General features: G+C 35.0%; 1 protein-coding gene across 4 annotated transcripts in view; it reads right to left on the bottom strand.

Annotated features, from left to right (window-relative positions):
- Positions 1-23,377, bottom strand: part of MSRA (methionine sulfoxide reductase A) — a 526,139-nt gene that overhangs the window by 236,118 nt on the left and 266,644 nt on the right. For all 4 annotated transcript variants that reach the window (XM_074287550.1, XM_074287549.1, XM_074287551.1 and 1 more), the window contains one exon: positions 22,785-22,904. In XM_074287550.1, the coding sequence (XP_074143651.1) occupies positions 22,785-22,904 (120 nt within the window). The remainder of the gene's footprint in view (positions 1-22,784; positions 22,905-23,377) is intronic.

Raw genomic sequence — 23,377 nt, forward strand, 5'->3', positions numbered from 1 at the left:
ACTTCTCTGGCGTTCAATGAGACCAGAGTTCTACTCATCGGGGGATAGATCTTTTAAAGTGAAGCTGATCCACAGCTGAGAGAGAACTCAGTGGTCTGGAAACATTTCACATGCAGATGAGGGGCAGGCATCTTTGAAACAAAAGAGTAACAGATACCAAGTGGCTATCCTGAAGCAAATCATTTTCTGACCCTGTCAAGTCACTTATATTTATGACAGGTGATTCAGCAGCAGATATAACAATATTCTTACTTTGGCCCAACTGCCTGAAACTTAAATATAGATATAGATCTCACATAACGGGATAGGTAATGTTTATTACATGTTACATATAACATATATGATGTACATGTACACACAAATGTATGTACCTATGTGGGGGGCTGGATTTTGGGAAAAATAAGCATACTCAGAATTTTGTAAAAGTTACTTTAAAAATAAGTCATTAAAAGGCACTAAAAACCTGTCAGTTACTATGAAGGTAACAGACTCAGAATGCAAGAAATTCCAAGGGGAGTTTAGTTTTACCTTTTTCTGCCCCCCCCACCTGATAATTATCTCTTATGTTATTTCCTGGCTGAAATGGATCTGTGATTTCATTGATTTGGAAGTTCCTTCCAACAATGAAGATATTAATCCCTAGGCCTATCCAGCTTATGTCCAGAATACGCACCCTCTTGTTAATATTTTCCCATAAGGTAACCAAAGGTGGTTAGTGTCCATCTAACATGGTGGAGGCTTACTTCTATTTTCTTCTAACATTGTAAAAATACTGATGGAGTACTCTAGTAGTCCATTTGTGCATCTGTCATCCCCAGATATCACCATGTAAGCAGTACATCCCTTTCTTCTAATACAAATTCCTGACGACATATTTTATACAAACTATTTCTTTTATATGGTCCAATAGTTATAGGTTGTAGCCTTCTCAGCTCAATTTTCTTTTGTGATATTAATTTTTAATTCTTCAGAGATTGTTGTATTTCATGTTTTGCTGCCATAGAGCACTGTGGGTATAACATTGATATTTTTTAAGACACAAAAAAACCAGTCCTTTGCATCTTTGGGAAGTTTGGATCATTAAAGGAGCTTGGTAATTCCCCCCAAAATAATACAGCTTACTCTGATCATCTCTAAGTCCACTTCATTGCCCTTCTGTATTATCTATACCCACACATACATCAAGGAGGAGGGAAGAGAAAGGAAGAGAGAGAGGGAAAGAGGAAGAGAAGAATGGAGGGAGGGAGGAAGTTTGAGTTGTATTGTATTGATATTGAGATGCATGAAAGGAGAAGCTCCAACACTTTGTATCATCTTGGACAAGTCACTTAGCCCCTCTGGTCCTCAGTTTACTCATTTGTAATATGAGAAGACTAGACTAGACAAATGACCTAAAAGGATCCTTCTAGCTCTACTAAATATGTGCCCTGTGTCTATTTCAATTTTGTTTTTATGTTCCCAGCACTTAGCACAGGATCTTTCCCATTGTAGGTGTGTGGCAATGTTGGCTGAATTCAAAGTGTTTCACCAATTCCCAAATGCATTGCAGTCAATCCATTCCTCTTATTCAATTATGGGCACAGCTCAATTCACCTGCAGTTTCTGTCCAAGATAATAATGCCAAAAGACTAATACAATGAGCTCCCCATTCAACTATAAATCATAATCATAGAGATAAGCATTCTCCACTTGCTTTGTTTTTCTGATGTGGATAACTAAACTGATACCTTTCAAATGTCCGTATATCTCATTAAGAATGCCATGTAGCATTTTAGGGCTAGATGCAATCAGGGTAATGCCATCCACAGACAAGAGTATCTGGAGTACCTCTCAGTCACCAATGAATTCTCTTTTTATTTTGACTCTGCTTAAGACAATTTTCATAACACTGATGAACAATTTTTGCATACATGTCTTTCCATATCTGATGCTTAACTCATAATATGAAAACACAAACATAGTGACCATCAGCTATTCCTTTAAGAACTGGTTGCTATAAAAATTCCTCTTAATTGTATTATTAAAAATATATCTTTAGACAGTATCAGAATTATTTTTATTGCTAGGCTTAAAGAATAAATACATTTGATGGTGTAGTAAAAGGAGCATAAGAGGTAGAATGAAGACCCTTGGATTTGAACCTAAGATCTCATGGTTACTGGTTTGTGATCAAGTCATATAATTTCTCTGAACTTCAGTTTCCCCCACTGAAAAATGGAGGTGATAATACTTTTTTTACTTATGTCACACAATTATTGTGAGGAAAATATTTTATGAACTTCAAGCACTTTATAAGCATATAAACATGTGTATAAAACACTGTATAAACATTATTATTACCTAACTGACCTATTAGAATCTAACTGTGCTCGTGGGTTAACCTAGATTCTTTCATCTTTTCACACTTCTTTATGTTAATATTCTGTACTATTTGTAAGTTAGACTTTTAAAAATAAGAAGTAGATTTGTTGGTGAAACAAGCTGTTAGAATTTTTAAAAATAAAGTCTAATTTGGAATAATGTTAAAAAATGAAAAAAATATTCATACTCTTTGGACCAAAATTACAAACCTAGATATATACTTCTAGGAGACCAATGATTTAAAAAATTCCCATAAATACCAAAAATTAAAAGCAACTATTTTTTAAATAATAGCAAAAGAACTAGAAAGTAAGTACCTATGAATTAGGAATGGTTTTATTATTATTCTCATTTTACAAAAAAAAAAAGAACCTGAGGCAGACAATGATTAAGTAAGTGTCCAAGGCATATAACTAGTAAGTATCCAAGGCTGTATTTGAACTTAATCTTCTGACTCCAAGGCCACAGCTCTATCCACTGTGCTGCCTAACTGTCTCACATTAAGAGCCCCTGAAGATTCTGGACAAAGGAGTAGAATGGTCAGACCTGTGCTTTTGAACTATTATTTGTATTATATAATTAAACATCTGAACAATTATTTGTATTATGTAATTAAACATTTTGACCTGCCCTGAGGTAAGGTCCAATAATTTTGTTTTGTTTTGTTCCAAAGACAGTTTCAAGAATCATGGCATATTTTCATGCTGTTTCATTAAATTAAATTAATGTTTCATTAAAACATTAAACGTTACTCATTAAAACTTTAAACTTTACTATAGGGATTCAGATAAATGTGAAATAAGAAAATAGTAAATGAGATACTACTCTTTCAGATCAGTGTTTTCTTTTTTTTAATTAATGATTGATGAAAAAGAAGAGAAACCAAAGCAGGAGTTTGGGGGGGGGTGAGTTCTGTTATACCACTATCTTTGACCATGCTGATGGGCAGTGTTTAAAGGATATGATAGGTATAAGACCCATACATTTCTTTCCTTAAAATTAGAAACCAGGAAAAAAATTATCCAGAAGGTAATTTCAAAAGCCTTGCTTTTCTTTCAGTTACTGTGAAAGATACAAAAGTCTGAGGCAGCATGGCATAGGATAGTGATGTCACCCTCAAATAGAAACAGGGACCATTAATCATACATGAGGATCCCTGTGGGCTGCATATTGACTTAGAAAACCACATATGTTTATATATTGTTTTTTTTATTCACACATCAACACATTAAAATCAAAATTTTAATCTTGGGGCGGGGTTATGGGTCACATATTTGACATGTATTGGGTCAACCTGCCATCTTGGGGGGGGGGGGAAGGAGGAGAAAAATTGCAACAAAAGATTTGGCAATTGTCAATGCTGTAAAATTACCCATGCATATATCTGGTAAATAAAAACTATAATTAATTTTTTTTAAAGTGACTAATTTAGAAGAAGAAGAAGAAGAAGAAGAAGAAGAAGAAGAAGAAGAAGAAGAAGAAGAAGAAGAAGAAGAGAAGAAGAAGAAGAAGAAGAAGAAGAAGAAGAAGAAGAAGAAGAAGAAGAAGAAGAAGAAGAAGAAGAAGAAGAGAAGAAGAAGAAGAAGAAGAAGAAGAAGAAGAAGAAGAAGAAGAAGAAGAAGAAGAAGAAGAGAAGAAGAAGAAGAAGAAGAAGAAGAAGAAGAAGAAGGAAGAAGAAGAAGAAGAAGAAGAAGAAGAAGAAGAAGAAGAAGAAGAAGAAGAAGAAGAAGAAGAACTAGAGAAGCAACAAGGTGGTACAGAAGACCTGAGTTCAAATGTGACCTCAGACACTTCACACTTCCTAGCTGTGTAACCTTAGACAACTTAATTAACCCCCAATTGCCTCAGGGGGGAAAATTGTTTTTTAGACCTTCCCTTACAAAGTAAGTCTCAAATAAGATAACATATATGAAGTACTTTGTAAGCTTTAAAAGCACATTATAAATGTTAATTATGTTGCTGCTGCTGCAAAGTTCATTGATCAAACAGAAATCAAGTATTAGTGCCGAATGAATTTGTATTTTTTCCTTTTGCCCTGCACATGAACAGTTACCAGGAGAGAAAGGGAATTTTTATACATAGGTTGTACTTTCAACTCCTAAGGGAGACAGCTATGCTACAGGGTTGACTTTGGAAGTCCCGGTATATTATAGAGCATAGTTTTTTAGAATTGTAAAGAACCTTAATGATCATTTAACCCCATTTCCTCCCATTTTGTAGATTGGAAAACTGAGTACCAAAAGTCTTAAATAGTTTGTCCAGGCTCAAAAGATAATCAATACCAAAGCCATGAGTACATCTGGTCTTACCACATCCCCATATTCCTACCCACACTGAAAAGAAATCAATATATGGGCTATCTCTGTTGCTTCATGCTACTATGCTAAGCAAATGCTTAGTTATGGCAAATGCAGTACACATCCACTCCTCCTGAGGGACTGAGGGAAATGACTGTTTACACCCTGCATTCCCCATTTTTGTTTTTTAAACCAAAGAAGCAAAGAAGTAAAAATAGGAAAATAAGAACAAGAAAATTGGAAGAACTTCAATGGTGGGTTTATAAACATATATCCATTTTTTGAAATGATTAAAATAATTCTAGTTATAACCCCAAATAATAATTTTAGGGAAAATTTCTAAGTATATCATTTCTTTATTTTATTTCTGGAATGATTTAACAGATAAATTATTATTATTATTAATTATTATTTTGAATCATAGCCAGAAGTGTGCTGTGGCCAGTTAAGCTCCCAACAGGAATCAAATGTTAAATTTTCAGCATTAGCATTCATGCCTCAGAAATCACCCCAATGCTATACACTGTAAAGTTCTGTTGTCTCCAGAAACTGCGGATTGCTCTCTGGGAGGAGATCTGCTGTCTCAACTCAATCTCTCCGCCAGATTCTTCTTCCTGTAGAGCGCAGCCAACTCTGACCTGGAGTAGAGACCCCTCCTCCTCTACCGTGCCTCCCTCTTTTATCCTCCCAGAGAATGGGCGTGGCATAACGCAAGGGTGTGGGAAAATTACTTCTACCAATGAACTTGCTCCTCCTAAGCATGTAAGCTCCTCCCCAGGAGTTCACAGGGGTTAAATTCCCCTAAAGGTCAGAACTAGAGAATTGTTAAGTACCAACTTAGCACTTAGTAAGAACCTATCATCTCATTATCTCATTAGCACTTAGTAAGAATCTAACAATACACCAGTGTTTGATTTATTTTTTGTTGAATGTCTAGATTTGAGAAAGTGATGGAAAAAGTATTATTAATAAAAACTAAAACTTAAAAGGGTATCATGCACATGTTTTCCCCCTAGTCAAAGAGCTAGTTGTTAAACATTCACTAACACATTCCTGGATATAGCACAGTATAGTAAAAGAGCAAGAGATTTAGGAAAAAAACCTTAGTGTGATTGAGTTACTATGGACATGTCACCTAACCTATGTTTGGCATTTCTTCAACTAAGCAATGAAATTGATGACACATTGTCTACCTCCCTCACACGTTACTGTGAGAAAGCCAGTTTGAAAGCCATAAAACATAAATTAAGGCTAGTCTTAAAAGAAATGCACTGAGTTCCAGAAAGTAAGTTACTTGAAGTCAATGCTTTTTCAATTAGTCTCTATATTCCTGGGCCTTCGCATATTGGGCACTTACAGGATACGTGTTGAAGTGAATTGCATAAACCTAACCATAGCTGCACTTAGACAAACACTAACACTCCATCACCAAATCCAAGTAAAATAAGGCAGTTTTCTTATATCTGTAAGAAATTTATGGGATCTTTAAATACAACTCTCAAGCATCCAAAGCAAAGACTACATTTTCTTAACAATATCCTAGTTATTGCACTTAAGAAATGTGAAAACATAATTTTTATCAGTAAAGAACATGATGGAGGGAGAGAGATTAAAATATGACATGTTCACAAATTCAACTCGGGCCTAAAAGTCCAAAGAAATTTGCTGCTTAAAAGAAAAATGTCTAGGCCTCAGATTTTCCATGGTAATAGTATAGAGACAACTTGTGAAAAGGAATAATACAGTTCCTCCCTCCCTCACCCTTTAAGCCCCTGATTTTGGTGGCACTCAGCTGTGTAGTTTTCTAAAAGCTTATGAATACACTAATAAACATGGAATTGTTCTGAACATCTGTCATCTGTAAGCAAAATATGAGAAGATATTTCATAGTGAATGAACATCCTGGGTTGTCTAATGCTTGCCAAATATGGAGTATTTGTGTATTAGACTAATGTACTGAAAATAACCCAGAATGCTTATCCACTGCAGAATGTCTTTTCATATTTTCATCTGTACAGCAGTTATTATAAAATGTAAGAATAATTCTCTATCAGTGTATTCATAAGCTTCAGGAATCTGAATAGCTCAATTACCTCTAAAATCAATGTAGTAAAGCAACAACATGACAGCTGATAGGCTGGTTTGCATAATGACTATTGTGTATGTGGGTGTGTGAGAAAGAAACAGTCAGTCTAATTTTTTTTAACTCAAGTCAGAGTTTAGGGCAGTAAACTCATGGATGGCAGTGCTCTGGGATTTACTCAAGAAAGGCTCTTCTTTCTTGGTGTAACTTCTAAGCATAACAATCCCCTATAGGTTCTTATGGGAAAGGAATTCACATGTAGGTAATATGTATATTGAAAAGTCTTAGATTTATTATACTCAAAAGAATTGAGTTTGATTCCAAACTCTGATACTTACTAGTTGTATGACTTCAGGTAATTCATTTAAATTCTATTTCAATTTCCCCATCTATATAATGAGGGTTGTAAAATGGGGAAAACACTCTGTACTAACCTATATTTTATTTATTATAAAAATATGAGCTGTTATTGGCTATTGAAAGCCATGTTACGGCAAGTATTTAATAAAGGAAGGAAGGAAGGAAGGAAGGAAGGAAGGAAGGAAGGAAGGAAGGAAGGAAGGAAGGAAGGAAGGAAGGAAGGAAGGAAGGAAGGGAGGGAGGGAGGGAGGGAGGGAGGGAGGGAGGGAGGGAGGAAGGAAGGAAGGAAGGAAGGGAGGAAGGAAGGAAGGAAGGAAGGAAGGAAGGAAGGAAGGAAGGAAGGAAGGAAGGAAGGAAGGAAGGAAGGAAGGAAGGAAGGAAGGAAGGAAGGAAGGAAGGAAGGAAGGAAGGAAGGAAGGGAGGGAGGGAGGGAGGGAGGGAGGGAGGGAGGGAGGGAGGGAGGAAGGAAGGGAGGAAGGGAGGAAGGGAGGGAGGGAGGGAGGAAGGAAGGAAGGAAGGAAGGAAGGAAGGAAGGAAGGAAGGAAGGAAGGAAGGAAGGAAGGAAGGAAGGAAGGGAGGGAGGGAGGGAGGGAGGAAGGAAGGAAGGAAGGAAGGAAGGAAGGAAGGAAGGAAGGAAGGAAGGAAGGAAGGAAGGAAGGAAGGAAGGAAGGAAGGAAGGAAGGAAGGAGGAAGGAAGGGAGGGAGGGAAGGAGAACAAGAGAAAAAAGGAAGAAAGAAGAAAAAAGAGAAAAGAGGGAAGAAGAAAAAGGAAAAAAAGAATCATACATATTTTAGAAGATTAGCCACATTAATCATGGTCCTTCTCAACATCTCATGAAATAAGCAGCAACTACTGAGTTTTTAACCAGAAACTAAATATATGGTGGGTTAGAATTTCAGTGGAATTAAGAGGTCTACTTCACTGGTGACATTGAAAGGGAGACGTATCTTAAGAATTATAATTTTTAATACTTAGAAGAACCGGTGAGATTATATATTCTAATCTTATCAGTTAATAGATGAAAATGGGCTCAGAAGGGGTAAGAGACTTATCTAAAGTTATATCAGTACTGAATGATACTACAAATCCAAAGTACAGTGTTCCACAGGGCATACCAAAGCTGGGAGCTCAGAATTTATAAAATGGTTTAAAAATGGGAAGCCTCAGTCAAAAGTTATAATTAATTTAAAAATATCTACTTCAGGATAACAACCTAAAGATAATGACCCATTGTAAAGACATCATACAAAAGAAGAACTAATTTATCCTGTTATGTTACTCTATTATCACATATTACTATTTATTATAATATTATACATATATTATATATATTATTAATAATATCCTACAAATTGTCTCCTGCTTAGCCTTTATTGTCAACTTAATTATTTGTTTAAAGTTTTACTACTCATTTAAAGCTATAAGTGAGTAAGGGACTCAAAATTCACAAATATATTCCATTTCATACTTGAATCAGCTAAATAGAGACAGTCAACATATTCATATCCAAACAGTGATATCAAGCATAGAATCTTAAGTAGTTGTAGTACAGTTGTTTTTATTTGTATCTGACTCTTCATGACCTCATTTGGAGTTTTTTTTAGCAAAAATACTGGAGTGGTTGGCCAGATGAGAAACTGAGGCAAACAGGGTTAAGTGACTTGCTCAGGATCATGCTGCTAGCTGGTAAGCATTTGGGGTCAGATTTTAACTCAATAAATGAGTCTTCCTGACTCCAGGCCCGTGTTCTATCCATTTAGGTATCCCTTATTTAAGGAGCAAACTTCAAAAGACCTTTTGCATTCCTGAATTTGTAATTATTTTATTTTGGATATTCAACCCTTGAAGTTTGAATCCAGATCTCTTGCCAACAATAACTTTTTTTTCCCTCAATAGTATATTTTTTTCCAAATACATATGAAAATAATTTCCAATATTTATTCTTGTAAGATTTTGTTCCAAATTTCTTTTCCCTTTATTTTCAATTTTCTCTCTCCCCAAGAAAGCAAGCAATCTGACGGAGGTTAAACATGTAACATCCTTCTAAACATATTTCTATATTATTCTTGTTATGCAAAAGAAAAATCAGACCAAAAGGGAAAAAATAATAAAAAAGGAAAATCAAACAAAGAAAAAAAAGTGGAAATTGTATGCTTCAATCCACATTCAGTTTCCATAATTCTCTCTCTGGATGTGGATGGCATTTTCCATCTGAAGTCTATTGGAATCAAATGACATAAAAATAAATAAATAATCCATTGGGTTCTAACACAAGGAACTTCATGGCTACTTGCAATAAAAGAGAAAGAGAGAGAGAAAGAGAGAGAGAGAGAGAGAGAGAGAGAGAGAGAGAGAGAGAGAGAGAGAGAGAGAGAGAGAGAGAGAGAGAGAAAGAAAGTGGTAACTTTTGATTTTGATTCACTTCAGTTCAAGAAACATTTTTTAAAGTCAGGTATGTTAAAGGCATTGTGCCAAAATTGAAATAATAAAGATTAAAAAAAAAAACCACCATTCCTTGTTATCAAGGAGTTTACAGTCTATTGAAAGAATAAAATATATGGAAAGATATAGCACTCTCTATTAAGTTGGTGAGTTTATCTGTTTATTTACCTTCTCCAATTAACATTTCTTTTCATAATATTAAACCAAAGGACAGATCAACTCAAAGCAAAGACAATTTATTAACAGAAGAGCTTGGTTGTTTTAAGCTTTCTAATCTCAATTCAAGCTTCCTAGGATACCATCTCCCTTCTCTGCTGGGGACCTCTGCTCACACTTAACTGAACAAATTGAGGCCATTTTAGGAGGGCTTCCTTTTTCCCTCCTCTTTATCTCATAGCACTCTCTTCCCACTATTACCACCTTCATTCCTTTATAAAATGAAGGGGTGTCTCTTCTTACCGAAGCCAACCAATTTCATCTTTGTCTTTTCTACTATTCTCTCTTCAATCTTTCCTTATTTACTGACTCTCTATCATCTATAAACAGAGCCATATCTCCCCCAAGCTTAAAATGCTTTCCTTTTGCCCTACCATCTATTCTAGCTTTTCTCTTGTCTTGTCTTCTCCAAGAATCAGCTAAACTTCATGAAGGAGCTAACTCCAATATATGCCTCTACTCCCTGACTTTTCATTTTCTTCTTAACCCACAGAAATCTTGCCTTCTAACTGATATAAATTATTTCCAAAGTTACCAATGATCAATTATTGGACAAATTAAATGGTATTTTTTAGACTTTATCTTTCTTCACTTCTCTGCAACATCTGGTTATGTTTTCTGCCCAAAAGCTCACTTCTCTGGATTTTAGGGGATTTTTTTTGACACTACTCAATTTTGGTTTTCTCTCCTATATTTCTTTCCCAACTTTATTTGCAGAATGCTCATATCTGTGATGTCCATTAAAACTATCCAAAGGCTCTCCAAAAGTTCTGTTTTGGATTATCTTCTTTCCCTTTCTATTATTTCATTTGGTGTGATGGGTTTAATTATTTTCTCAATGTAGAATGTTCCAAGATCTATATATCCAGGCCTAGTCTTGCTCACCAAACGTCTCACACTGAATATCATATACATATATATGCTTCTCAAACTACATATGCAAAAATGAGAGATTGGCTCCTATGTCCTGACTCTACATTTATTCCTGTTAAGATAAAAAGCAAAACTAAAGTCTCTAAGGCCAAATCTGTCTTGTGAACTCCCTTTGCTTTCCAGTAGTTATATCTCCCTAAAGTTCCAATATTTGGGAAAGTAAATCCCTTCAATTTTCATCATGCTTTTCATGCATTCATCTAGCCCCCATCTCTGCAGATTATAATGGTGCAGGATAGAGCTGTACCCAAACCGTATTCTTCCTCCATGAAAACTGTGAACTCCCTTCTAGTGAAGTACTATTCCAGTCTTAAATTGTAACTACAATAACTGTAACAAGTATGGGTGCCATATTACTGAAAACAAATTCTAACTCCAAGTATTAATTAATGATCTCACTAATATACAGCTCCCTTTGGTTTTAAAGCTCAAATAAGTTCTCATTGAAATTGTTGTTTATGGAAATAAGGCTTCATTAATTCTTGCCAGGAGATAAATCTGGGGAATTGTTATCAATATAAGACATTCAATATCCTGCACCTTGAAGCACAGCTAATACTTAGATTCAGTCTAGTTTTAGCACAACTACAATAGTCATGTTGTTATATGACCCTTTTAAAATTTTTATTAAAGTCTGGTTTGTGATGAATGGGAGTAGAGAGCAAAGAAGCATATTGATAGCAGCATATTGACATTATCAGTTATTAACATAAGAATTGTCTTCTGTTTCATGGTGCTAAGGAGTCTCTGGATAGGAAGGAAATATTTCTCAACTAATTACTGTTACCCTCCTTTTCTCATAGCTATAAGGAAAAGCTATCAAGGACTGGGTCAGGTAAGGATTAAGAGGAAACCAAGCCAGAAAAAAGAAAAAAAGATGATAGAAGTAATTTCCTGGGAACTTATGACACATTTCCAAAATAAGGCAAAAAAACAAAAATCATGCAAAGGGTCTCCATTCTGTGAGAACAGTGTCATGGAACTTCAGGAATTTATGGGATAAAAGGAAGATATTAAACTAGTATACAGTTGATCCTCAACATTCTCCCATTTAACTTTCACAACTTCAAGTATTCCCATGATTTTATTAGTAACATCATTTTTACTTTTGAGTTAGCAATCCTCACATTTGCATCTATGCCCAGTAGAAAAAAATGAGAGGAACAATGCATGCATATTTGTTGAGTGGTTGGTATCCTACTGGGCGCTTTTCTGGTCTTAATCCCACTACCACTGTAAAGAGCTCTCAGTGTATTCATTGCATATTTTCAATGTTTGCTTTTAAAACTCAAATTTTGTGTTATTATGCCCCAAAGCCTAGTGCAAGTCCTTTGGGTTCTAAGCCGAAGCATACAAAATCAGTGTTGTGGTTTAGTGAGAAAATAAAGTATTAGCTGAACTTTGCTCAGGAATGCCTGTAGTCACAATGGTGGCAAATTTGATTAACGACTTTATGACTCATTATATACACAAAATAGAAATAAAGTGTTATGGGCCAGAACTCTAAACTTGAAACAAAGGATTGAAACAAGGTTCTAAGTCAGTGGAATTGATAGAGACAACAATTATTTAGCATGGTGCTTAACAGTTCTCTAGTTCAGTACATGTACTTAATACTTACTAGAGTTCTACAAGATTCACATCTTTAAGAGAGCATATATAAGCTAGGATCCTCAACCAGGATTCAGTCGGGGAGATTCAGACGCCAGGGCTCAAGCTCTCGGAACCAAGACTATAGAAGGCCTCTAAGAAAGCTAACTGGGCCGCAGGAAAGGAGACAAGACTTGGAAAGAGATAATAAAGGATTTGGACTTTAACACCTGGCTACTCATGTGGTGATTACTGAACTGAAACGAAGGCTGCTCCCATAAGCCCCCCAAGAAACCTGATCCCAGAGAACATGACATTTTAGACAAGAATATTACATTTTGATGTCTGAACATGGGACAGACATGATTCTGATTTCCGTGGAAAAGTGTCTTCAACCCAGAAATTAGGGTGAGTACAAAAACAGACAAAGAAACTTTGTTAAATGGCTAAAGTAGTAATTCAGCTAAAATAGGACAGTTATTTAGAAAACAGCCTTCTTTTCCAATCCAAGGGAAATGTGTAGAGAGTATTGTCAGACTTATGAAAAGCCAAGGTTTGATTATAATTTGGAAGCAGATCACTGAACTTTTAGAAACTGTACAGTACACATTTCCTTGGTTCTCTAAGGAAAAATAATTGGATCAGGAGGAGTGGAAATTAGCAGGAGAGCAACTATGTCAATTCTACAATTGGATAATGGACCTGACTCAATTTCCAAAGACACACTTAATACATATAACTTAATACAACTGGCTTTAGGAAATTATACAATTTATAGAATAAGGGGAAAAAAAAAGAGCACAAGGAGGAGAAGCCAAATAAACTAGGTGAAAAGGATGAAGAATCAGATAAGAATGGAGTTAAGTACAATTCTGAGTGTGCTACTTCACAGCAGGGGAAATTGGGGCATTCCCCATCCCCTGACTTACTTCCCTCAATTAGCCCTTCATGGGTGAAGGGAGAAAGATGAAGGAGAGAGGCAGCAACACAATCAGCACCACCTATGAAACAGCCTATGACAAGATTACAAAAAGCATTGGTTAAGGTAAAACATGAAGGACAGAATATATCTGATTTAAAAATACATACATACTCTGTAATTGAAGAGCTGACTCTTCAGGTTAAAAAAGGAGAAGATACACTATTTTTGATTTGGAAAAAATTAAGGATTTGAAAAAAGATTGCACTCTTTATGGAGCTACATCATCTTATTTTAAGATGTTACTAGAGAATTTGGCTTATGAAATTTTAACCCCCAGTTGATTGAAAATTCATAGCAAGGACATGTTAGGACTTGGACAAAACTTGTTGTGGCTTTCGGAGTATCATGAATTATGTAGGATTCAAGTCAAACCCAGTAAGTAAACTGGAGTTAACATACAAATCACCTTTGACCAACTAGCAGGTGAAGGTCAGTATGCAGAGAATGCAGCACAGAGTAATTACTCCATAGGAGTTTATGAACAAATTGCTACTGCTGCTATAAAAGCTTGGGGTATCCTTCCAGGAAAAGATCGAGGGGAAGTCTTCACAAAAATAGAGCAAGGTCCCAATGAACCCTTTGCGGATTTTGTGGGATGTTTGCAAACAGGTGTCACAAGAACCATTGGAGAAAATGCAGCTACAGAACTAATGACCAGACATCTGGCTAAGGAAAATGCTAATGAGATTTGAAGAAGAATTATCTGGGGACTACACAAAGATGCTCCTTTAGAGGAGATCATAAGACATTGTGCCACAGTGGGCACAAATGCTTATTATACCCAGACTATGATGAACATGGGAAGACAGGGTCCCTTTTGGCAAGGGACTTCTAGAGAAAATCGTCAATGTTTTCAACGTGGAAAAATAGGATATCTGAGAGCCCAGTGTAGATATGGAGATAAGAGTGAGAAGACAGGCTGGGAGAAGACCCAAAACCCTATGTCCAAAATTCCACAAGAGCTTCCACTGGGCCTCAGAATGTAGATTTACCCAGAGAAATGAGAGGTGGGTCCCAGCTCCAAGATATCAATAAAAAGACAGATGGGGCATGGTGGCAGCTGAGGTTACACCTTTAGATGTTCAGGACTCTGATGTGATGTTGAAAAGCAATCACATGGCAGAAAGGGATTACAATTGGGGAGAATACAAGCTTTTTTAACCCAACAGAAGGGCAGTGTCCAGTGCAAGCAGCTCTAATGTAATTATTAGATGATGAGGAGAGATTTACAAAGTGGTAAATAGAAGGGGCCAGATAGGTTAACTGCTTGGGGAAGAAGGTTTGCTTGTATTTCTACAGATGGAGAAGGAATCAGATGGATGCCAATGAGCCATATTCACCTTGTCCTTCAGAGAGAGACAGAAAAAAGAGAAAATCCTCAAAACAAAGAAGACCTAAGAACAAAATCTGCAGGAATCATTGCATTCTTAACACAAGATGAGACTATTGCAGGACTTCAAAACTTGCAGGAATTATTGGATTCCTGGCACATGAAATAATGGACAATATTTCCTTTTGGATTATTTCTAGGACTTATGGATATGTATAAATCCTCATGTTGGTTCATGTTATTTGTCATATCACTACTAGCCTGTGTTATATTGGTATGTGCTTATGTAATTCATGTAATTATGTAATTATTATGTAATATTGATGGATTTATGTATACCTGTTAAGAGTGAGTTCCTTCAGAAATCTGCTAATCTGATTTGATTTCCCATTTCCTTTGGTGTTTTTGTCTCCCTTCCTGAGATGTCAGGGAGAGCATGATCACCTCCTCTTTTGGAATTCTCACCTCCTTGAGAAGTCAGGGAGATCATAACCACCTATGTTCTAAAAACAAAAGAAAGCAAGAGATGTTATGGGCCAGAACTCTGAACTTGAAACAAAGGATTGAAACAAGGTGCTAAAGTCAGTGGAATTTATAGAGAAAATGATTATTTAGCATGGTGCTTAAGTACATGTACTTAGTACTTATTAGAGTTCTACAATATTCACACCTTTAAGAGAGAATATATAAACTAGGAGCTCAACCAAGATTCAGTCTGGGAGATTCAGAAGCCAGAGCTCAAGCTCTAGGAACCAAAACTACAGAAGGTCTCTAAGAAAGCTAACTGGGCCACAGGAAAGTAGACAAGGCTTGGAAAGAGACAATAAAGGATTTGGACTTTAATCCCTGGCTGCATTTAGGGTGATTCCTGAACTGAAACTAAGGCTACCTCCAGAGACCCCAAGAAAATCCCAACAACAGAAGATTACATTTTAGAGAAGTAAAGTACTAACAAGAAAAAGATTTTGCATTTTACCAATTTTATTTTGTGTACTGCATTTTATGGATTATTTCATGGTCACTGTGTTAGGAAAAGTATATATTATCAGAATTAATGTTTCGTTCAGCACGTTCTAGGGAAAGATGAGTTTTTTGGTGGTTGTGGGAACTTAATCCCCTATTTCTTATTGGTTCAATATATCAACACTAGCATTTTTGACTGGCACACCTTTCTTGGAGATATCACAAAAGTTGACGATTGATTATAAATAACCACTCAATTTTTAAGATTTGCCGTTTTGCAGAAATAACTACAATTCTATGTACTTCAACTAAACAAATACTATCCTATACCTATCAATAACAGTAAGACAAAATGACAAATGCTAGTATACAAAGACAAAAACAAATCAATGCCTGACCTCAAGGAAATAATCGTCTTCAAGAGACAAGTAATACATCATGAATATATATGAGCAAATGTAATATTAGATGGGAAAGAGTGCTAATTACTAAGCAGAGCAGAGAAGGCTATGAAAAGGAAATACAGTATCTGAGTTGAATCTGGAAGACAAGAATCCTGAGAGGCAAGAATTAGGACTGGTTCTATTCCAAGCATATATGATAAGCAGGGGAAAATACAGAGATGTGAGATGGAATATACAGTTGAGTTGAGTTGAGTTATCTCATTGAGGATCTCCTCTACTAGTTCAGATAGATGGAATGTAAAATTTTGAAGAAATAATAAAGAGCAGCTAGTTGGTACAAAGGACAGTGCCAGAAATGTTCATCATCTTCCTTAATTCAAATACCTATTATTATGTAACCCTAGGCAAGTCACTTAACCTTGTCTGCCTCAGTTTCCTCATTTGTAAAGTGAGTCAAAGAAGAAATGGCAAACTACTCCAGTATCTTTGCCAAGAAAATCCCAAACAGGGTCACAAAAAGTCAGACATGACTCAGCATCAACATCAATAATATGAAATAAAAGTAGATAATTAACAAAAGAGCCAAGCAATCATTTTAAACATCAAAGAATTGATGCCTTCAGCTTTTTTATGTCCCTGCTTGACAAAATGAACAAATATTTGATGGCTCAGTGTTTCTAGAATTTTTCTTTCTCTTTTAATGGCAGTTTCTCAACACAGTTGAAAATTCTTTAGGAAACAGCTTTCAGTAAAAGTTGGTGTTAGTTTCTCTGCCCATTTCCTATTTGTCAGCACCAATAACTTGTTTAAATAGCTATAATTGTTATGATTGTAAAGCATATCTTTTTCTTAATTTTATTCTTTCATTTACATTAAATTTTTTATCTTTTTTTATGGTCCATCTTCCATTCCATTGCCAGATCAATATTTCTGAGGCACAGATGTGATTATGACACATTCCCACTCTAGGGATTCTACATGGATCCCTGTTTCTTCCAGATTCAAATGCTAACTTCTCTGTTTGACATGTAAAATCCTATACAATCTGGGTCCAACCTATCTTTTTATCCTTATTATGATTTACTTTCTTTCTCACAATCCAGCATCCTAGCAAACTAGTCCTCTTGTTCTCACTCACACAGGACACTCAAACTCTTTTCTCAAGGCCTCTCTTCAAACATACTTCCTCATCATCTCCTAAGCCTGGAATTTTCTTCTTCCTCATCATTACCTCTTAGAATCCCTCCTTCATTCAAAGCTCAGCTCAAGTACGTTCTTGTATTTGAGGTCTTTCCTGGTACCTTTAGTTGCTAGTCATTCCTCTTTCTCCATTATTTAAAAAAAACAAAACCACAAAACCCTAGTTTGTATTAATTTTGTATATATTTATTTTTAGATGCATTATTTCCCCTAATAGAATATAAAATCCTTGAGGTCAATAACTATTATATTTTTGGTATCTGTGTCCCTAGAACTTAGCAAAATAATTGATAGGTATAAGCACATAATAAAAATTCATTGACCAATAAGGGGATTCAGGCCAATTCCAACAGACTTGTGATGGAGAGAGCCATCTGAGAGAGCCAATCTAGAGAGAGAATGATGAGGACTGAGGTGGACCACAACATAGTATTTTCATCTTTTTGTTGCTGTTTGTTTGCCTTTTTTCCCTTATTTTTTTCTTTTTGAATCTGTTTTTTCTTGTGCAGCATGATAAATGTGGAAATATATTCAAAGAATTGCATATATTTAACCTATATTGGATTATTTGCTGTCTAGGGGAGAGAAGAAAATAAAGGGGGGAGAAAAATGTGAAACACAAGGTTTTGTCAGAATGAATATTGAAAACTATCTTTGCAGGTATTTTGAAAATTAAAAAGCTATTATTATAAAAGCGCACTGACTGACTGTTCTATTAAGTTCATGGTCTGACTATACACAATCAATTTAAGAATGATTTCACATCAGTAAGCTATTTTTGACCATTAAAATATAATTTTAATTAGGTTATTGGTGGTCCCCATGTCTAACATAATCTAATTCTTTTTTTCCAAAAAAAGTATTCACACAATATAGCAATTAGGCTTCTGTATAAACCTTTTTTTCTTCTGATTATTCTTTGACTACACTTTATAACAATTGTTATTACCTTCAGTTACAACCATTTTTTACATTGAAGTCAAGTATTTAATTATGTTAAGATAATCTGAAGGAACTTATTGAGTTCTTTGTAGAATTTCTTCATCTCTTCAACTTTTGTAATAGATATTTGCACATAATTGGGACTTATTCTTATGGTTATCTTTTTGTAAATATTTATTATGATTATTACAACAAGAGATGCTTAAAATGGCATAAAAATTATCTTTCTTGTTAATTTTGGACAAAATATACAGAACCAAATCAACTCCTCTATTTATCTCTTTGTAGAGAACTTTCTTTTCTCTTCTAGCTTAAGTGAGATTACCAAGATTGATACAATTTAGTTGCTTCAGTTGTTGTATGCCACTCAATAGCGAATGTACAAGTATCTCATATTTAAAGTACAAATAATTTGATGTTTATAGATACTCTGATTCTTTCTTTGCCCCATTATCTATCACTGGAAAAGGATAGGGAGCCACACCTGGCTGAGGGCTGAGGGAAGAAAGCATTTGATAAATCTTTTAACTATTCTTATAGAAAAAAACAAAAGCAACTAAATAAAGTATCTAGGTGATATAGTAAATAAAACTTGAAGCAACTAAATAGGGTGATATAGTAAATAAAGAGCTTGAAGCCTTCTTGAGTTAAAATCTGGCCTCAGATACACTAGCTGTGTGACTCTGGACAAGTCACTTAATCCTGTTTGCCTCAGTTTCCTCATCTGTAATATGACTTAGAGAAGGAAATGGCAACCATGCAGGTATCTTTGACAAGAAAATCCTAAATGGAGTCATAAAAAGTAAATCACGTGAAGCAAGTGAAAAACAACTAGATTTTGAACTTGTTGAAAAGCTTAATTAAAAAACAATTCATTTAGACAGTGATCTCAGCTGGGAAGGAAAGTATCCAGGGAAAAATTCCAGGATCTGTGCAAGCCTCTCTGTGTTTAAAAATCTCTTATCAATCACTTTACTAAAGGCAAGGAGAGGCATGCTTATCAACTCTGTAAATGACACAAAGCTTAGGAGAAAAGCTATCATGATAAAATCTATCTATCTATTTATCTATGATAAAATTAAATTCCTGAAGGATCTAGATATAGGACCAACTGGCTAAATAAAATTTAATAGAGCTAAATGTAAAGTCTTTTACTCACATTCAAAAAATCTACTTAACACGTACAAGATGGGTGGAGATATGATGAGCAATTTTTATAATAAGTTGGTACATTATAAACTCAGTAAGTCAGCAAGATGATCCATCAGCCCAGAAAACTAATTTATGAAAGCTTATGACAGGCATAACTTCCAGGAATAAGGCAGATATTGTAGTCAAAGAAAAATGGAATACTGAGTTCTGTTCTGCATAGCTCTTGTTGGGAAGGATGTTGATAAGCTGGAGAGCACCCTGACTGGAGCAACAAGAATGGTGAAGAGCCTAGTGTTCATGCCATATAGGATCAGTTGAAGGAATTGGGACTGTTTAGACAGGAGAAGAGATTGGGATTAGGAAGGGAGATAGGAAAGGGTTTTCATGTCAGAGGATAATGAGTAGATTTATTCTATTTGGCCTAAGGAGAAGATGTAGGTAGGCTCCAGGCCAAGAGAACAGCCAATAACCAGAGCATTCCAAAAGTAGAATGGGCTTAAGAGATAAAGGATTCCCTCTTGCTAGAAATCTTTATGTAAAACATGGATAAATATCTTTGAGATGTATTGTATAGAGGATTCATTTTCAAGTATGGGTTAGCATATATAATTGCTGAATTCTCTACTAATTCCAAAATTCTTAGATTCTGTGATTTTTTAGTTCAAATAGACAAATTTGACAAAATAGAGGAAGGCAAGGAGAAGGAATTATCAAGTAAGATTAAGATTTTAACTTGGGTGGCCAATAATATATTTATACACATATAAATATCCTCTTTTAAATTCATTCATAAGCACAGAAATGAACACATCCACAATCCATGAAACTGCTTAACTTTCACAAGGATTAAAAAAAAAAAAAGGTACACACAGATATATAATATAAATATAGATACATGACCATTTACAGATCTATACAAATATGTCTCCAAAGATATATAAATAGATATAGTTACATGTTATGTTTATATATAGGCCAGCTGGGTGGCACAGAGAACAGCACACCAAGCTTGCAATCAAAAATCTTTTTCCTAAGTTTTCCAAATCTGGCCTCAGACAGTTCCTAACTGTGTGACCTTGGGCAAGTCCCTTAACTCTGCCTCAGTTTCTTCAACTATAAAATTAAGTGGAAGAGGAAATTGCAAACCACTCCAATACTTTACTAAGAAACCGCCCAAATGATGTCTTAAAGAGTCAGCTACAATAGAAAAATGATTAAACAACAAAATATGCAAACATAAATGCATATGATTCCAAAATTAGAAATACAAATGTAAATTTCCACAGAACATATTATAATCAGAATAAGGATATTAAAATAATTTAAAATGTATATGCAAGTAGATACATAAAGAAAACTCTTTATTATAAAAGATAACTATATACTGAGTACATGCTAAGTGCCAAGAAAGAAATAAAGGTAAAAATGTTCCATAGACTCAAGAAGTTAACATTCTACTGAGAGAAACAAACATAAAAATGACTAGATATATATTTAGTAGATGGAAGATTTTCCCTTATGGGAAGATAACACTAATTGGGAGGACTGAGATAGAATTTCTGAAGAAGCTGGGATTTTGAGATGAATCTGGAAGGAATCTAGGGAAACCAAAAGCAGAGGTGAGGAGAAAAAATATTAACAGGCTCTGTTAATATTAACCCAGCAAAAAGGCACAGATAGGGGAATTTGCTTGAAGAACATCAAACAGGCCAGAGTGGCTAGATGGGATAGGGTGTGCTAGAGAGTACAGTGTCTGAAGACTTGAAAGATCCAAAAAGTTTAGGTTACGAAGGCCTTTGAATGGCATACATTTGACTCTAGAGGTAATATGGTGCCTATGATTTTGGAAAATCAATATTGGTATCCAATGATTGATTTGAAATACAACTCTTTTCTCTAAATAGAATTAGACTAAACATATGGACTGGCAGAGAATACTCTTGTCAGTCACAGTTATTACAGCATATGGTTTTGCTCAACTTTGTTTTACTGCCTTAAGTAAGGAGACTATGCAGAGGATTATTGTGCTATTATTGAGGTGTGAAAAAAATGCCATTATTTTAGCTGGAACATTATGCTCAATGAACTGTTAGTCAATCACAGCACTGCACAGCTCATCTTAGCAGTGGATAGATCTATTCAACACACAAGGTACTTCATCAAGAAAATATTACAGACAATATGTGAGATACAGAGAGGAGTTATGAGATAACCTCGCTCATGGATTTTCCTCATTCATATGATTAATTTGCTGCTGTGTTTCCATAAGTGTGTACTGATTCACTCTCACAGATACTGAATACACTGGTAGAAGAATGTGACTCAGGTTTGTGTATGGATTGCAACATATTTATTATTCCTATATCTGCTTTACTTTATTATTATGTTATTATTTCTTCTGCTATATGGTTAACTAAATGGTTATATTTCAGAGATATCATTATTGTGAATGGTAGTTTTGTGAAAATTGAACTACACCAATAGGAGTTCAGGAGCTGTAGTATTAACTTAAGAATGTTAGTCTTAATAGCTTGAACAAATATGATTGAAACTACTTGGTGATGCAACTTCTCTGGGAACCCAGACCTGTCAACATGAAAGGTAGTTACAATGAGTGAGCCAGCAGAGAGAGGGTGCAATGAGCTTTGTGAGTTGTGTAAGCAGTACAGAAAAGGTATCTACATGCCCATCAAATGGAGATGGCTAAATAAATTATGAATTTTTATTAATAAATTATGAATAATATAAGAATACTATGGAATATTACTGTTCTGTAAGAAATGACCAGCAGGATGATTTCAGAGAGGCCTGGAGAGACTTACATGAACCAATGCTAAAAGAAATGAGCAGAACCAGGAGATCATTATACATGGCAACAACAATATTATACAACAATCAATTCTGATGGATGTGGCTCTCCTTAACAATGAGAGGATTCCCTCTATTTTTGTCCACCTGCATTTCTGATTTCCTTCACAGGCTAATTGTACACTATTTCACAGCCCAATTCTTTTTGTACAGCAAAATAACTGTATGGATATGTATACATATATTGTATTTAACTTATACTTTAACATAGTTAACATGTATTGGTTAACCTGCCACCAGGGTGAAGGGGAGGGCGGAAGGAGGGGAAAAGTTGGATAAAAGGTTTTGCAATTGTCAATGCTGAAAAATTACCTATGCATATATCTTGTAAATAAGAAGCTATTAAAAAAACAACAACAACAACAACAATGAGAGGATTCAAAGCAGTTCTAATTGTGATGAAGAGAGCCATATACACTTAGAAAGAGAACCATGGGAACAGAGGGTGGAACACAACATAACATTCTCACTTTCTCTGTTGTTATTTGCTTGCATTATATTTTCTTTCTCAGTTTTTCTTTTCCTTTCTTCTCGATCTGATATTTCTTTTGCAGCAAAATAACTATATAAATATGTATACATATATTGAGGGGAAAAAAGAAAAGTTATCTATCTCAACTATATATTACCTTTGTGATCCAGAAAGCAAAATTTTCCTACCTGAGCAGACCTCTTTATAAGTTGGGTTTGAAGTGTAGCCTCCAGCATAGCCAACTTGAGTAGAATATACTCCCTTCAAGTCCCAAAATTTACGCTCTGCTCCCCAAAAACACCCCATTCCTGAAAAAGCATAAGAGAGAATAATATTTTAGTGACAAGTCAGTCATTTATACATTAATATTGGATTTTACTTTTTCCCTGATTATTTTTTAGTCAAATACTAACAATCTGTAGGGGTGATGGTATTGGTTATACATGCATTTCTATTTTCAAAATAAATTTACCTAATATTTTCTCTTTAGGCAGTACACCATCTTACAAATCCACAAACTTGAACTACAAAAATGTTATATTTGGTTGCTTGAAAGTCAAATACATATATTTTAGGTATCTTATTTTAATTGATCAACAAGCTGTCAAAACATTAATTTATGTTTATATTAAATATTAATTTGCTTTTTTGATATACCATCTTTTACTATAGAGGAACAATAATAAACTATATTACGAATTATAAACAGTGGGGGTGCAATTCAAATGGATGCATTATTTCCAATTAACATAATTTCATACATTAAATAACTCAATAAATT

Source organism: Sminthopsis crassicaudata, chromosome 2 (genome assembly GCF_048593235.1).
Source record: "Sminthopsis crassicaudata isolate SCR6 chromosome 2, ASM4859323v1, whole genome shotgun sequence".
Classification (NCBI taxonomy): Eukaryota; Metazoa; Chordata; class Mammalia; order Dasyuromorphia; family Dasyuridae; genus Sminthopsis; species Sminthopsis crassicaudata.